This window comes from Ochotona princeps, chromosome 10 (assembly GCF_030435755.1).
Source record: "Ochotona princeps isolate mOchPri1 chromosome 10, mOchPri1.hap1, whole genome shotgun sequence".
NCBI classification, from domain to species: Eukaryota; Metazoa; Chordata; class Mammalia; order Lagomorpha; family Ochotonidae; genus Ochotona; species Ochotona princeps.
The window spans coordinates 53,005,031-53,022,155 of NC_080841.1; the positions used below are offsets into that span (position 1 = coordinate 53,005,031).

Below are 17,125 nucleotides of genomic sequence, written 5' to 3' on the forward strand. Positions count from 1 at the left end.
GTATTTTCTACTTAGGAATAACACTCCTTTACCTCATTCAGCTCAGAAAATCATTTTTGAATCTATTTTTTCCTGCTATTTTTTTTTCTTCGTTGATGACCAGAAACTAGTTAGAAGGAAAAGAATTCAGCAATTGTTAGTAATTCTTCAGCACATGTTACTTAGCTCAAAATTCAGCCTCAGCTCTCATCCTTTTCTATTTTAAATGAACAATTCTTGGCCTATCTTGCTTTTGAAGAGTTTTTGAAATAATTTGACCCATTAGTCTATTCACAGCATTACATTTTACATAACAAATTTTTGTTTTGTGTTTGGAATTTTCTTAAAATAGCTCAGTTTTTCCACACAGTAAATCCTGTACTCGGTTCCTGCCTTGAAACTTCATTAGGTGATTATTTGAGTCCGGGTCAGGTTCTCATGTTGCAAAAATAGCCTCCTGGCTGGGCATGGTAGCCTAGCAACCAAAGACCTTGCCTTGCAGGCACCGGGATCCCATATGGGCGCTGGTTGTAATCCTGGTAGCCCTACTTCCCGTTCAGCACCTGAGTAGGAGACCCATAAAAGGCTCCTGACTCCTAGGTTTGGATCAGCTCAGGTCTGGCCATTGTGGCCACTTGGGGAGTGAATCAGCAGATGGAAGATCTTCTCTGCCTGTCTATATCTATATATATATAGATAGATATAGACAGGCAGATATATATATATATATATATATATATATATATATCTTTCCAATAAAAAAGATAAATCTTTCTTAAAATGCCTTCTAATTTCTGCAAGATTATAAATGTATATAATACATTGGTCCAAGTTCCGTGTCAGGAAAGAAGATCTTGTACTTGAACCTTCATGGTCATTAAATTACTGTTGTGGAGATAGCTTTTGGTAGAACAAAAGTAGTGCTCAATTTGTTATCAAGAGGAGATGCAGTCCTGGCTCTCCAGCTTGGCAAGAGATACTAATTTTATTAAATCAGGCATGTTTCATATACAGAACCAATATTCAGATAGTAATCCTTAGCTCAGTAAAACCAGAAATGTTTCCCTTCCCCAACAGTTGGTACGTAGTTGCTGCTCCAAACCCCAGTTGTCCTCTCTCAGACCTTTCCCCTCTCCACTTCCCCCAAATCCATTCACTGAAGATGGAAGGCCTGGTGATGGCGGTATGGATGAGCCTGCTTTGTGAATTGCCAGGATTGCCTACTCCTGCCCATCACAGTGGGAGGTGGCAAGTGGGTAGAAGTAGACAATTGTCATACTGTTTACCAGCCTACTGTCTATCAGAGTTTTAAAATTCTCCTCACTTAACAGAAGCTGACATTTTTATTTACTGTATGGTATTCTTTATTGATAGTAGATGGGGAAATATCTCCAGCTTGAGGAAATATTTGTGTACCTAGAGATTGAACCCATGTACTGTTAGGTCTTGTTGAACAGAAAACAGATTTGAAAGTTAACTTCTAGGGAAACCTTTTTTTTTTTCTTTTAATGTGTTTCTGTCTTCCCAGAATTTTAAAAAGGTTTTGGTTATTAATTTTCACATATGAGGTTCATGATTGTCCAAATTAGCTATTCTAAAAATTCTGCTTCATTAAAACATTCTAATAACCATAGCTAGGTCTTTCACCAGTGCTGTTTATGGGTACATTATGTCTTCTTTCTAAAACAGTAACCAAAATAACACAGAAAAATACTTAATATATTTGGGGTCTTTTAAAGATTTATTTATTTTTATTGGAAAGTCAGATATACAGAGAGGAAGATCTTCCATCCACTAATTCACTACCCAAGTGGGCTCAATGGCTGGAACTGAGCCATCTGAACCCAGGAGCTAGGAGCTTCTGCTCTCCCGCATAGGTACAGAATCCCAAGGCTTTGAGCTGTCTTCGACTGCTTTCCCAGGCCACAAGCAGGGAACTGGCTGGGAAGTGGGACACCTGGGATTAGATAATGACTTATTTATTGATTTGTCTATTATTAACTAAATACTATTCTTGTTGTATAACATTCAGATAAGTTCCCTATCATCCTTTCATCCTTTCTAAATTACTTGTTTTTTCTGGTTATATTTTTTTCCCTTCTATTTTATTTTTAATTTTATGATACAATTCCATAGGCTCTGGAATTTCCCTTACTCCCTCTCCAAGTTACCTCTCCCCACTCTGATATCCCCCATATTTTATCACAATAACACAGTCCTTTATAAGCAGTCATTAGTTCATCAGTCTGTTATTTAAGCATGTCCTGACATTGAGGACACAGACAATGTGTCCAGGATCCTATTGTCAAGATATTTTACTAGTTTTATTGGAAGTCCCTCTTTGATTTGGAAGTACAGATGCATACTGCATTGTATCTTCACATCTGGATATGATAGTCTCTATTACACAGTTACTGTACGTTCCCATAAATGAAAACAAATTCAACAGGAATAAAGTGTAAAAAAATTTACAACACCATGGAGTTAAGAATAAAGTATGTGTCAATGAAGAATGGAAACAAAAACCTTCTTGAAGAAAGTGATGCTACTGTATGATCTATAAGTCAGTGAAGAATTTAATAAGAAAAACTATTTGGAAGAAATGAAATTAAAAGTATCAAAGCCCATGAGTTGCAGGCAAAACAGGATTGAAAGGGCTATTGACCTTATAATTTGCATGAAGGTTGCCTTATGTCAGGACATATGGTGTTTGTCCTCTTAGGATTATTTCACTGAGCATAATGTTCTAGAATTTAATTCTTTCTAATGGCTAAGTTATATTTCATGGAGTAAATGTACCTCAGTTTCTTTATCCACTTCTCTTTGGACAGGCATCTGGGTTGTTTACATGTCTTTGCTTCTGTAGATTGTGCTGCTATAAATACAGGGTTACAGATCTCTGTCTCATATGCAGATTTCATTTCCTTTGATATGTTCCTAGGAGCAGGGTAGCAGGGTCATACAGCAGACTTATTTGCAGTTCTTTAAGCACTTGCCATACTGACTTCCATATGGTTGTTCCAGTCTGCACTCCCACCAGTAATGAAGTAGGGTACTTTTCTCCCCACATCCACCAAAGCAGGTATTGTTGGTAGAGTTATGAATGTAGGTGGACCTATCATTATCACTCAGTCCTGGTACATTTACAAATTGCTGTAGTGAATAGATCATTAATCTTCATGCTTCCTAAGGTCGTCCTTGACAAATTTTTGCCCAAGATATTTTCATTTCCTGAATGTGCTTGGTTTAGAAGGATGCAACTGAATGTAAGTGCTGATGTTTCTATTGCTGCAAAACTAAAAGGGGGGATTTTTAGTGGTAAATAGAAAGCTGATAGGTTAGTTTCGTTTCTTTAATTTAATGCCTAATAATAAAAATTTCATCTTAACCACAGTATATATTATGTATGCTGGGCTTTTTTTTACATGTAAGATTTATTTTTTTTAATAAAAAAAATCATAGTGGATAACAAATTTGGAATACACAGTACTTGAAGCGGGAAATCATCATTGAAGATTGGGAAGGAGCCTTGTTTATGGTTGTCAACTTTTGCTTACATTAAAGCTAGTGTGTGGGTTTGTTTGATGATACATTGCTAACATTGATATTAAAGTAAAATTTTTGCCCACATTCCTCAAGAAAAGTCATAATCATGCCTTTCAGATGTGTACCAAGAGATTGCACATTGTTTAGAAGTGACTTTTTGGATTTTTGTTTTTCCTGACTTGTTTTCCTAGGCTGATCCTGTTGAAAGCATACTATATCTTCTTACACATCTAGGGACACTTAGCCAGTTAACATGTGTCAGGAAGGAAGGAATGGAAAAAAAAAGTGAACCCTGTCTCTCTTCTATTAAATATTGGAGAGCTTTCATATACCTGATGATGTAGAAGGAAATAAAAAATTGAAGCAGATTATTTCCAGGAGTTCAGTCTGAAGTAGACAAATAAATTAACAGTAAAGATAAAGCAGGTCTTAAAAATCCTCACTGGTAGCAGCAGGATAGCTTATTCTAGCTGCTAAGTCAGCAGCAGACATTGAGATAAAACTGTGTTTATGCTCCTTGTCAATGATTTTAAGTAGCAAGGTTGGCCACTGTTCTCAATAAAAGCCATTTCCTCCACCAGGCAGAAGTAACGTGTTGTACCATATTGTCTCGAGGCAGTTTTGAGTCCTCATTCAATATTGCAATTCAGACATAATTTCTTCACATCAGATTTTAGGTTACTTTATAACCTGCAAAGCTGTCCAGCATTTCTGTGGCAGCAGATAGTCCTTCTGAAAATCAGTGTGCGGGGAAGTGTTTCAGTCAGGTTTTGATGTGGCTCTGTCAGACTGCTTTACTAAGATCTGTGCTCTATAGTTGCGTGTTTTATTTTTAATTTTTATTTAATTTTATCATACAGTCAGATTTATAGAGAGGACAAGAGACAGAGAAGATCTATTGTCTGTTGATTCACTCCCCATGCGGCCGAAACAGCTGGAGCTGAGCCGATCCAAAATCAGGAACCCATACTCTTCCGGTACTCCCATGCAGGTGCGGGTCCCAAGGCTTTGGGCCGTCCTCAACTGCCTTCCCAGGCCACAAGCAGGGAGCTGGATGGGAAGCAGGGCTGCTGGGATTAGAACCAGCGCCCATATGGGATCCCGGGCATGCAAGGCGAGGACTTTAGCCACTAGGCTACTATGCTGGGCCAATATTTTAATAAAAAATATATCAAACTTCCAGAGAATATTAATAATTCTGTACCCATCTACAGATTTCATAGATGGCAAAACTTTGCCTTATTTTGTAAAAAAAAATTTGTTCAAAGGAAGATCTTCCAGAAGCAGTTAAAATGTCCCTACTTTTACCATTACCCTCTTCTTCCCCAGGTGTACTCACATATCCTGAAGCTGGGTTGTATCCTTCTTTCAACATATTTATTAGTTCATTTGTGTTCATAAACAATATGCAGTAATACCTGTCACGTTAATATTTATCATGTATTTTTCATTTATGTAAATGGTCCCTGTGTCCTGCAGGGTTTTTTTCATTCAGTATTGTTTTGAGGTGTAATCAAATATAGGCATGTCTCTTCAGTTCATTCATTATACTTGATGCCTAATAACCTTGAATAAATATACCACAACCATCCATTTTTGTTGGATATTTAGATTGTTTACAGTTGTCTAGTAGACAGTGCTGAAGTGACCATCTAATATTTATCTGCTTTTACAGATATGCAGAATTTGTTTAGTATACACACTTAGAATTGGAATTGCTTGGTTATATGACATATGCTTTTGCTAGTTTAATTATATCTTCCCAAATTGTTTTTTCGTAGTGCAGTTTTCATTCCCATCAGCAGTGTGAGAGAGTTCCTCATGTCTTCCCCCACTTCTTGCTAACACATGATACTGTCAGTCACTAATTTTTGCCAATTTAATGGGCTTGAGTGGCATTTTGTTTCAATCTTTCTCTGTTTTCTGGTGTTAGTGTGTCTTAATATGTTTATTGATTTTTGATGATTTGTTTGAATCCTTGTCCATTGTTGTAGTGATTTACTTTTTTTTGTAAGTAGTCTTTATATATTATAGGTATTGGATAATTGCTGGCTTACATGCATTGCAATTATTTTTTCTCCTAGTCTGATACTTTAAAATTTTATTTGTGGTGTCTTTTAGCCTTGCAAATTTTTTATTTTAAAGAAGTCATGTTTATTATCTCTTCATAATTTTTACATTGTATTAAGCTAGCTCTTTCCTATGCAGAAGATATTATTAAAATTTTCTTCCATGTTTTCTTTTAAATTTTAAAATTTTGATTTTACATGTTGAGGACTCTGTTGAGATTGAAATTTGGTGTTGACATAGAATAGGAAATTGAACGTAAACAACTGGCTCCCGCGGCCCCTGATTTGTAGTGCCATCACTACTACATGGGTCTGTTTGCGAATTTTCTATTCTCTTCTACTTTAGGTTATTTTTTTCACTGATACCTCATTGTTTTGATTACTCTTAGCCTGAAATAATGCTTGATGCTTGGCACTTTTAGGATCGTCTTGTCAAACTCCATGTGGGCTTTTGATTGAAATTGTATGAATTTGTACTTTTATTTGATAATAATTGATATCTTCATATTGGGTATTTCTATCTGTATATATGGTTTATAAATAATTAGGTATTCTTGTACATCCTTTAATTTTCATTATTTTCAGTATATTTCATATTATATGGTTCTTTGAAACCGTAATTTTTGTTGCTATGCTCAATGAAATTTTTAAATAATGCATTTTCTTAAGCATTGTTAGACTTCCTAAACCCTGTTCATCTTTTATCCAGCACTCTTGTTTGACTCCTTAATTCTATTAACTTCTCTTAGACTTGCTGTGTAGCTTCTTATGACAGTTTTGTTTTCTAATTTTTATTAAATTTTGTATAGATTTTCATTTTTCTTCTCATTCATACTTATATTTATCATCCCAAATGTTAAGTTACATCTTTCTTCAAAACTTTTTCAGGTTGTTTAAAAGTAAATAGATTTTAATTTAGAACTAAACTCAAAAACCTTTAAGAGATTAAACTAAGGCTATGTCATAAAAATCGCTCTGTTTTTCAGGCTGTACAGTAGCAAAGCAAACAGACCATCCATACCTCTTGATATTTTACAATATTCTGTAACTTTTAAGAACTGTCTTTTCCTTGTTTGCTTTGTTATCATTCTAAAGGTTATTCTGTTCTTCCCATAACATCCAGTAAAAAAAATCATTGACTCTTTTTCTTCAAAGAAATATCTTACAGTAATATAAGACCTAAGTTTTGCATAGCTAATTAATAGGTAGAATTTTGTAATTGAAAATATCATTCCTATAATAATAAATCATTAAACTCCCTTAAAAAATTTGTTTACAATATCTCACTAATTCCAGTCTCTCTAAATTAAAATCTACAGTTGATTTATGTTCTGTGGAATTATTTATGTTATGTGGAAGACAAGCAGTTAAAGTCTTCTGAATTTTTTATCAATAAATCTTGCTTTGAAAAATCAGATGCTTTTTAGATTGAATTTGGCAAATTGAGATGAATGTAAAAACTAATGTTTTCATTTTTATATGGACTACATGGTAAGAGTTTATTTTCCAGGTGTTTATTTTTAAATTTCCAGACTGAGACATTTACTAACTGAGCAACTGTTTCATTGGTATACATTATAAGCAGAAAATTTAACTAGCAACACTGAGAATATGAGCTTCTTTGAGGCATTTTTTTTAAGTAGAATTTTGTGTCTCATTGAAGTGTAGCTTGATTTTACTTACTGTGGTTTGCTTCTAGTTTATATTTGGAATAAATGAAATGTTTCATGAAATTTATATCCTCTCTTTGCTCCTGGGTTCAGCCTGTAGACTCTACTCCACTGCCAGTTCACACACCAACCTTAAGAAAAAAGGCATGTCCTGGTTCAACTGGTGTCCCACCAAAGGTACTTACCCAATTAGAAAACTACCGTGTTATGTTTTTTTCCAAAAGAGAGAGTGGATTTCTTCTGCTTTGTGTATTTGCTGTGATTTTATTTTTAATTTTGGTTTCTTCAAAATTCACACAGCAGAGTAGAGTAAGTTGTTTATTATAAATTCATTTACTGTCCACATGTGCTAAGCATTAACCTGGAGAAATAAGTGGTATCCTGAAGAGAGAAATTTGCATTAACTTAATATAATATAAGTCAGACAAGACTGGAATCTCTCCCGTGTTTAGACGGGCTTCTGTCTCGCATCAATGTGTATTTTTCGGAGTAATACTGCCTCTTGCTGTGGGAAGAAACAGATTTCTGAAGCATTTTAGTTGTTATTGGCGATAAAAAATTGAACACATGATTCACAGAAGAAATAAAAATTGTAATTGTTCTTTGTTCTCAAGAAGTGTAGAACATATTAAAGTTCTGTTTGTATGGGGACAGATATGCAGATTTTATTTACCATTTTGGTAAAGAATAGTTTGAAGAATTTATCGAAATTCTTAAACTCTGTTAGCAAAAAAATCCCAAAAATACTACAGCTATTTTACACACTTTCAAAGTATATTCAAGAGTAATTAAATTATCATTTAATTAACAGACTATTTTAGCTTAGTATAGTTTGGTATTGCCTACTAAAAATACCTAAATGTCATAGAGTATAAAAATGTACCATGCAAAATAGAAAGAAATCATCTTTCTTGATTTAGAAAACATTGTAGTAGGTGGTATGGGACATAGGGATTTGCCTTTGGGATCATTTAATAAATAATCAGTGTATATTTTCTTTATCAATTTGCTTTATAGCGCAAGACTCATCAGTTCTTTGTAAAATCTTTTACTACTCCTACCAAATGTCATCAGTGTACCTCTTTGATGGTGGGTTTGATCAGACAGGGCTGTTCATGCGAAGGTAAGAACACAGTTTAAAGGAATGTCGCTTTAAAGTCCTAACATTTATTGCCGAAATTATAATCAGATAACCTGTTCCCTTTAAAAGGTACATAAAATGCTACCTACTGTTAGTTTCACTTAATATGTGTTTTTCTTTCGGTAACAGGAATGGATCCTATAAACCAAACATCTTGCTGTGTTGAATGTTAGGGAAATTAATGGTCTCCAAAAATGTTTTCCAAGGGACATATATTGAAGTTTCACTCATCTTTGTTTTATTACTTGAGTGAACTTGTCTTCAAAGCACTATCAGTGAATATGACAGAAGATAGGAAAATTATCCTTAGAGAAATCATTATTGAAAAATAGGGTACTCATTTCAGCAATATACATACTCAAATTGGAACCTTGCTCGAGAATGATACAAAAATCATGAAGTATTTTGTAGTTTTTCACCATACTCCTAAATCTTTATTGTGAAATTTGTTTACTTTATATAAATAAGTGAGTTAAAAGGGAAAGTAGGCAATTAGTATATATTCAGAAATATTGAAGGTCTGCCACTATGCCTTAAAGTTTATATTGTATTCAAGTGGTGATGTTTCACCCGTTCATTGGTTCATCCATCTCATGAGTGTGGAATGCCTCTTCACACTGGCAGTGCCATAGCGGATAGGAGGAGAACAGAGATCCTTTCCTCCTGCCGCGTACATTGTGAAAAGTGGGAAACAAAGGATCAAATGCATGTAAACAGAAAGCAGAATTTTTGCTTAGGCATGACTTAATGTTTTCCTGAGACCTCTAACATAAAAATGATTTACGTTATGATTTGATATATTTGTGAAAAACTTAGAACCTACTTTTTTTTAAGTATTTATTATTATTATTATTATTATCATTTTATGCTACAATTCTGTTGGCCCCTGGGATTCCCGTATCCCCTCTCCCCAACTTCCCTCCCCCCATTGGGTTCCCCTATATCATTAATAAAGTATAGTTTTTCATACATAGTGATATGTCCATTATTGTGGGCATGGGCAATGGCAGGGAGCCCAACATCCTATTGTCAAGATATAGTAAGCAATTTCATTACGAGTCCATCTTTAGTTTGGAAGTAGAGATACATACTGCATTGTATCCTCACATCTGGATATGTTAGTGTCAATTCACAGTTACTGTAAATGCTCTTAAATGAAAAGACACAAAACAAAATCAACAACAGGAAGAAAAAAGAAATTAACAACACCATGAAGTTAAATAGCATGCTATTTTTTAATTGAAATTTGAGGCTTGTTACTGCAGTACTACCATTTATCCAAATTTCTTGTTTTATGAATGAGATTAAGGAAATAATCACTAATTCTAATGCTAATAATAGATTCCCTTCTTCCTTAGTTCTTCTGCTCTTAGTATTAAAGGGACTGAAAGTGAATGTAATCAATCTATAAGAGATGCATGTGTTCTCTTTATAATATGCCTGTAATTAGCTATATTTAACTCCTTTGTGGAAGGGGGAAATCAATAATTTCTTAAAGTAATATATTCTATTTGCTTCTCATAACTAAAGTTAAAGATCTAAATTTCATTATCATGATTTAAGGCCAGAGAAATTAGTCAGGATTTTAAACTAGAGATTTAGTAGATATGAGTGTGTAAAGTCATCAGTAAGATTGTCCAGGACACAAAGGCAGAAAGTTAAAAACAGCCAAGGCTCTGAAAAGAAGCAATTGTGTCTTGAATGAGGAAGGCATGATAAAGGATGAGTATTTAGTTTTCAAGTTTTGTCTTGTTTTTGAAATCTAGCCAGTACTTACAGGTTGTTTTAGAAATTTATCTAGCTTTAAGTCTCATAATTTTTTTATGTATCAGGAATATTTGCAATTTATTAGTAGGAATTTTTGAGACCTTTCTCGGCCCTCTTGTAGAATGTTTTGATATGGTTGTGCCTTTTTGTCAAACCCTTTGAAGTCTAGCTTTTAAAGCTATAGAAACAATAACCATATCCAGCCTTTGACAGGCTGTTGTAAATGTTTTGATAGCATGATTACATCCTATAAAAATTCACATCTGTTTCTTCCAGGTCGGTTGGATTAGGTATAGTACAGATATCTTACTTGGTTTTGCATCCCTTTGGAGATAGAATTTTGTTTTCTATCTTCAAATTGTATCTTGTTAGGCACTTAACTTGAAAGTAAATTGGTAAGTTTGGGTAATTTTGAGCAGTTAATACTATTCCATTTTGCTGTATTGATTTCATAATATCCATTAGTGACATATTAATCTTTCCACCATTTTTATGCATTTTTTGCTTTCCCACCATGGTATTTCATTAGTTCCCTTTAGTCTTTCCCCAGTATTCCCTAGGATCCACTATTAGAATAGAAATTGTCTAAATGAATAATCTAAGACAGTAACTGCTCACAAGTTTGCTTGCTTTAAATATTTTAACCTTTAATTTCTCACTATAACTTACAAGTTTATGGTCTTGTCTTAGAAGCTCAAGTTCACAATATGAGTATCAAATAGCAATATCATGACCATGTTGTTAGTGTTTAAGTATGCAGGTGCTGAGCCAGACTACCGAGCCCCAAATTGCAACACTGCCCCTATAGGAGATCTGACCCTGGGCAGTTGCACTGTAACATAGGAATAATAAATGTACCTCTTTCTGATTGCATGAGAGGAAACTAAGCTCAATAATCTTATCATATTAGAGTAGGTACAATATATGATAACATTTAAAATTCTTAAAACTTACCCTGCTATACGTTTGTAAACATGCAGAAATCCTTTTCCTTAGCAAGAAGGATTTCTAAAATTTGCCAGATGTGACAGATTTAAGGAAGCTTTGAAAGAACTTTGAATGATCTTTGAAAGACAAATTAAAGACATACCAAGGTGCAGCTCATGAGACAAAGAGCTACTCAAAAAACTACTCCTAGGAATTGTTAAGTTTAGTGCTTACTTTGACAGCACATATGCTAAAATTGGAATGATGCAGAGAAGATTAGCATGACCCCTGCGCAAGAATGACATGCAAATTTGTGAAGCAGTCCATATATTTTAAAAAGAAATTTAAGTTTAAATCATTGTTATTTTCAGGGTTGGTTGTTTTTCTGTTTGCTTCTCATTTTGATAATTAATGGTAACACAAAGCATAATGTTACAAGTAAAAAAAGTGTTGTTTTTCATAAAAATTCTTAAGCAGGTAACTGCATGAATGATAGAATTGAAAATAAAATCACAGTTAAGCAGATTGTTCCAACATAGCACATTGCATGCAGTGAGTGCTCAGTGATTTTTTTTGGTTTTGTTAAAATACTTTTTTTTTTCTTTCCAAAGTGTGTGGATTCTCATGTCATATAACTTGTGTGAATAAAGCTCCAACGACTTGTCCAGTTCCTCCTGAACAAACAAAAGGTCCTCTGGGGATAGATCCACAGAAAGGAATAGGAACAGCATATGAGGGCCATGTCAGGGTATGTATGATCAGATTGGATTTAGGTTAATCTCCTAAGGTTTATTCATGAATTAAAATGGAATACAGTTGCTTTACAAATGCAGTACTTGGCAGACATTACATTGATAAAAATTCACCTGTTAATTTTTTCATTTATTGTAATGATTTGCAAATTCTGATTTTTATTTAGAAATTATTATTTCAAATATGTATTTGAAAGGCAGAGACACTAAGATGCATAGAGAGAGGGAACTTTCATCCACTGCTTAATTCCCCAGGTGGTCTCACAGCAAGAACTGGGCCATATTGAAACCTGAAGTCCATTCAGGACCCCCCACCATGTGGGTGGCAGAACCCCAAGTAATTGGGTCATTGTTCCCAGGTTTCCCAGGTGTGTTAGTAGGGATCTAAATCAGAAGGAGAACAACCAGTAATGAAACTGGCTCCACAGTGGTAGTTTAACCTGAAACACCATAATGCCAGCCCTCTAGATAAATTTCGGAATGTCTCAGATTTCTGTATTGTCCTATTTGGAAATGAAGAGATGTTGAAATCTCTGTGAATGAATCTTTGGGATCTATTCTTGCTAGAGAAGTGATCATGATTATGAATTATGAGATACTATCAATACATCATCTCACTTGTTGGATATTATTTAGTGTGATCTTTCGTCTTACAGCTAAGTTTGATTTTGATGCTATTTAGGGAAAAGATGTGTTATTTTAATTAATGGAAAGTAAAAATAGTATCATTTGAACATTCTTCAAAATGAAAGTCATATTTGAAAAGTGTATTCCCCCATTTTCTCATGTGGTTAATGATATATGTCTCATCTGCTATCTTACCAACAGGAGTGTCAGACTTCTAACACTTATATTGTCTTCAGAGGGTTTTTTTTTCATACAGTTACATATGTGATCAGAGGGACTTTGATTGACATTTTTATTTGCATTTTTTTTTTACTTGTTTGCCCATCTTCCAAAAACAAAGATTCCTAAGCCAGCTGGAGTGAAAAAAGGATGGCAAAGAGCATTGGCTGTGGTTTGTGACTTCAAACTCTTTCTGTATGATATTGCTGAAGGAAAAGCGTCTCAGCCCACAGTTGTCATTAGTCAAGTCATTGACATGAGGTAGGCTTAAAAATGTGTCTTGGAATACAAGAATCGTAATTTCTGATTTTTCTTTTAATGATGTTGCTGTAATTTTTTGTAGCTGTCAATATAATATAATCTGTTTTCCAGTTTAGTGCATTCCCATACTGCTGCAGTTAGTATTTAATTATAGGATATGTGTGAGGATTGAGAGTCATAGAAAATGCTGGCGTCTGGGGTCCCCAAAAAAACCAATAAGAAGGTTCTAGAGTAGCCTGATGAATATTATGGTGTTATACCATCAGTTAAAGACCTAGAATATAATTCCAATGTGTGAGAAGGCAAGAAAAATCTCAAAAATCAGACAAGCTTTTGAAATACATAATGTATTGGTGAACATTTAAGTAGGGTCATCTCCAGAATGATTCTGGTTTCATTATCTAGACACTTCTTCTATCCCCTAGGGTGTCCTTATTTACTTACTCTCATTTATCCAAGCGCTGACCCTTATTTACTTCCATGGCTTCAACCATCTCCTCTGTGTTTATGACTTCCATACATTTCACTCTAATTCATATGTGTGTCTCTGTTACTCAAAACCAGCGTGTCCACTAGGCTACCACGCCAGGCCCCTAAGTTACTTATGATAAATTATTTAGGCACTAACAGTTACAATAAGAAAAAAATCATGTTTTATAAAAATTCAGTTTGTGTGTTTGGCATAATTAATATTTGAGGATTGATGCATATTCTTATATTGACACACAAAGGAAATCACAGATAATAACCACTTTTAATGTTTACCTTTAAGGGATGAAGAATTTTCTGTGAGCTCAGTCTTGGCTTCTGATGTTATTCATGCAAGTCGAAAAGACATTCCTTGTATTTTTAGAGTAAGTGTGCATGCTGCAAATTGTTTATTGAATTGCTTTTGCTATGTATGATTTGCCTTTCTGTACACATCATAAACTTTCTAAAAAAGAGCCATATCTCTTATTTTTGTCATCTAATATCTTAATGTGTAGGAAATTGATACTAAGCAAGTATTTAATTAGTGAAATTCTGTAGAAAGCCTGGTTTCTAAAGTATGCCTCATATTAGATGATTTTTTTGGTCCAAGTTTAATTTTAAACAAGTTTTACCACTTAGAAAATTGGATAACTGTGTGGTTTGTGATGCTCTTAAAAAATGAAAATTTGTCTTTAAAAATCTCATTTTGAGAAAAATGTATTTAGTTACCTATTGCTTTGTTACAAGTATTCCAAAACTTCATAGCTTAAAAAAAAAAGTGATGTATTTTTGTTCCCCATTCCAGGCCAGCTGTGCAGTGTCTATGGTGTTAACGGGAGTTAGTCATATGATTACATTCAGCTCACTGGAGGTTAGAACATCCAAACTGATCACTTGCTCATCTAGGGCCTTGGTGCTGTTAGCTAGGTAATCTTAGTGTTCCTCTTTGTTGGCTCCATTTTGCGTTTAACCATTGGATAGTCTGACTGAACCTCCAGTGGCCAGCTTCCATAAGAATGAAACTACCAAGACTTTTTAAGGACTAAGCTCAGAGTAGTCCAAATAACCCCTTTGGCATTCTCTGTTGATCAGGACAAGTCATTAGATCATCCCAGAATTATGATGGGAAAGGAACTTCTTCATAAGACAGAATTTATAGGAAAGAACTGTTGGTAGCCATACTTGTAAGCCATTTTTACCATAGTATGATCTTGAATTAGCATATTAAGACAATAGATGCTAGTTTAAAAAAAAAAAACTAATGACCTGTTGTTATGTCTGTCTGTTGAGTGTATGTGAATTTTGTGTCTAAGAAAGGTCAGGCAAGATTTGATCTCACAGTTCCTGCAGTGATAACTGTTTATTTCTCACCTAGCTGTCAAGAGAACCCAGGAGGCCTACTTATCTAAAGCTCATTTGCACAGTGTAGTTATGTTGTCACTGATACTTAAATGATTTTAATTAGGAATTTATCTCATAATTTAGAACTGATCTGATTGTGAATGTTGTATGTATAATGTGAAACCTTCATTTAAATACCAAGTCATATGATCTGATGTGCTGTAATGATAATGTTAAATTTTTATTATGAAGTAACATAGCGTGTAAATATTTCTGAGTATTTCTGACTTTTTAAAAGAAATTTTAAGTCACTATGATGTAGGGCTTAACAGCATGGATGTGAGATATCAGACTTTCTTTTCTTTTTTTTTTTTTTTTTTTAAAGATTTTATTATTATTGGAAAGCCGGATATACAGAGAGGAGGAGAGACAGACAGGAAGATCTTCCATCCGATGTTTCACTCCCCAAGTGAGCCGCAACGGGCCAGTACGCGCCAATCCGATGCCGGGAATCAGGAACCTCTTCCGGGTCTCCCACGCGGGTGCAGGGTCCCAAAGCTTTGGGCAGTCCTCGACTGCCTTCCCAGGCCACAAGCAGGGAGCTGGATGGGAAGTGGAGCTGCCGGGATTAGAACCGGCGCCCATATGGGATCCCGGGGCGTTCAAGGCGAGGACTTTAGCCGCTAGGCCACGCCGCCGGGCCCGAGATATCAGACTTTCTAATTCTGTGCCATTGAGGAAATTATTTTATTTCTCTGTGTTAATCCGTTTTCTCATATGTAAAGTAAGAATGATTAACGATTCTGATCATAAAGATACTAAGAAGATCAAATAAGCTAATACTTGTAAAGTGCTTAGGTATATTCAGTAATCACTCACTGGTTTCTGTCACTGTACCATGCATATCTGTAATCCACATTTTAGTGAATATGTTCAACACTTTCATAGGTAGCAAAGTGAAAGCATTACTAATATTTTGATTGATTTCTATCACCTTTGCTATAGATTCTAGCATTAAAACTAGTTAATCTTAATTCATTTTAATTCAGTAAAGTATTACTTAATGTTTATTTTATTGATGCATGCCAAGCAAATTAGTATAATGATCAAAGTAACATGAAGGATATCTATTTTCTAATTCCATGAATATTGGTTAAATTGTTCTAGGTCACAGCTTCCCAGCTTTCAGCATCTAATAACAAATGTTCAATCCTGATGCTAGCAGATAGTGAAAATGAGAAGAGTAAGTGGGTGGGAGTGTTGAGTGAACTGCAAAAGATTTTGAAGAAGAACAAATTCCGAGATCGGTCAGTCTATGTTCCTAAAGAGGCATATGACAGCACTCTACCCCTCATTAAAACAACCCAAGCAGCTGCAATTATAGGTATGGATTTATAACATTCATCCTATTATAATAATCTTCCTAGACACTAGGGTCTAACTTTCATCTGGGAATACCGCGAATACCCAGTGTACAGCATTACACTGTTCTGTAACAAACACTCAGCAAATTTTCATTAAATGAAACTTTTATCAATTCTTTGTTTTTCAGTAGACACAAGAAAATACACATTCTAAGTGCATTTTTTTCATAAATGATTTTGGTTTTTTTTTTTTAAGATTTATTCATTTTATTACAGCCAGATATACACAGAGGAGGAGAGACAGAGAGGAAGATCTTCCGTCTGATGATTCACTCCCCAAGTGAGCCGCAACGGACCGATGCTGCACCGATCCTGTGCCAATCCGAAGCTGGGAACCTGGAACCTCCTCTGGGTCTCCCACGCGGGTGCAGGGTCCCAATGCATTGGGCCGTCCTCAACTGCTTTCCCAGACCACAAGCAGGGAGCTGGATGGGAAGTGGAGCTGCCAGGATTAGAACCGGAGCCCATATGGGATCCCAGGGCGTTCAAGGGGAGGACTTTAGCCACTAGGCCACTCCGTTGGGCCCATGATTTTGTTTTTTAAGAAATTTTATTAGCATGTAATATTTGAACACATACAGTCAGGTTACACCATCAAATCAGGAAGTTAGCATTCCTATTTTCTTTTCATTCTGTTTAGAGCAAGGTGCATTTTCTTCTGAAAAAAAAAAAAACTAACGGTGCTACAGATTAGACTGTTGATCCATTTCCCACTTTAATGACTTAAAACATTTAATTTCTGCAAGTGTAATGTTCATATGTGTAGCGTAGATAGTAAGTACCTTGAAAAGTTGTTGGGAAGTTTTGGTAAGATGGAATACATAACACAGGCTACCTACGTGTAAAATGCCCTCATCAATGGTAACTTCTGTGTAAAGTTTTGTTTTCTTATTCTTTATGTTCATACCTCCTCTTTTGTTGCTTTCTAGTA

At 34.9% G+C, this 17,125-nt stretch overlaps 1 protein-coding gene and 1 non-coding gene across 9 annotated transcripts in view; both read left to right on the top strand.

Moving 5' to 3' along the window:
* Nucleotides 1-17,125, top strand: part of CDC42BPA (CDC42 binding protein kinase alpha) — a 264,117-nt gene that overhangs the window by 214,403 nt on the left and 32,589 nt on the right. For all 8 annotated transcript variants that reach the window (XM_058669445.1, XM_036495219.2, XM_058669446.1 and 5 more), the window contains 6 exons: nt 7,358-7,441; nt 8,282-8,387; nt 11,711-11,847; nt 12,819-12,958; nt 13,731-13,812; nt 15,938-16,154. In XM_058669445.1, the coding sequence (XP_058525428.1) occupies nt 7,358-7,441; nt 8,282-8,387; nt 11,711-11,847; nt 12,819-12,958; nt 13,731-13,812; nt 15,938-16,154 (766 nt within the window). The remainder of the gene's footprint in view (nt 1-7,357; nt 7,442-8,281; nt 8,388-11,710; nt 11,848-12,818; nt 12,959-13,730; nt 13,813-15,937; nt 16,155-17,125) is intronic.
* Nucleotides 11,326-11,432, top strand: LOC118759142 (U6 spliceosomal RNA). The gene has a single exon (XR_004995996.1). It is a non-coding gene; the product is annotated as a U6 spliceosomal RNA (small nuclear RNA).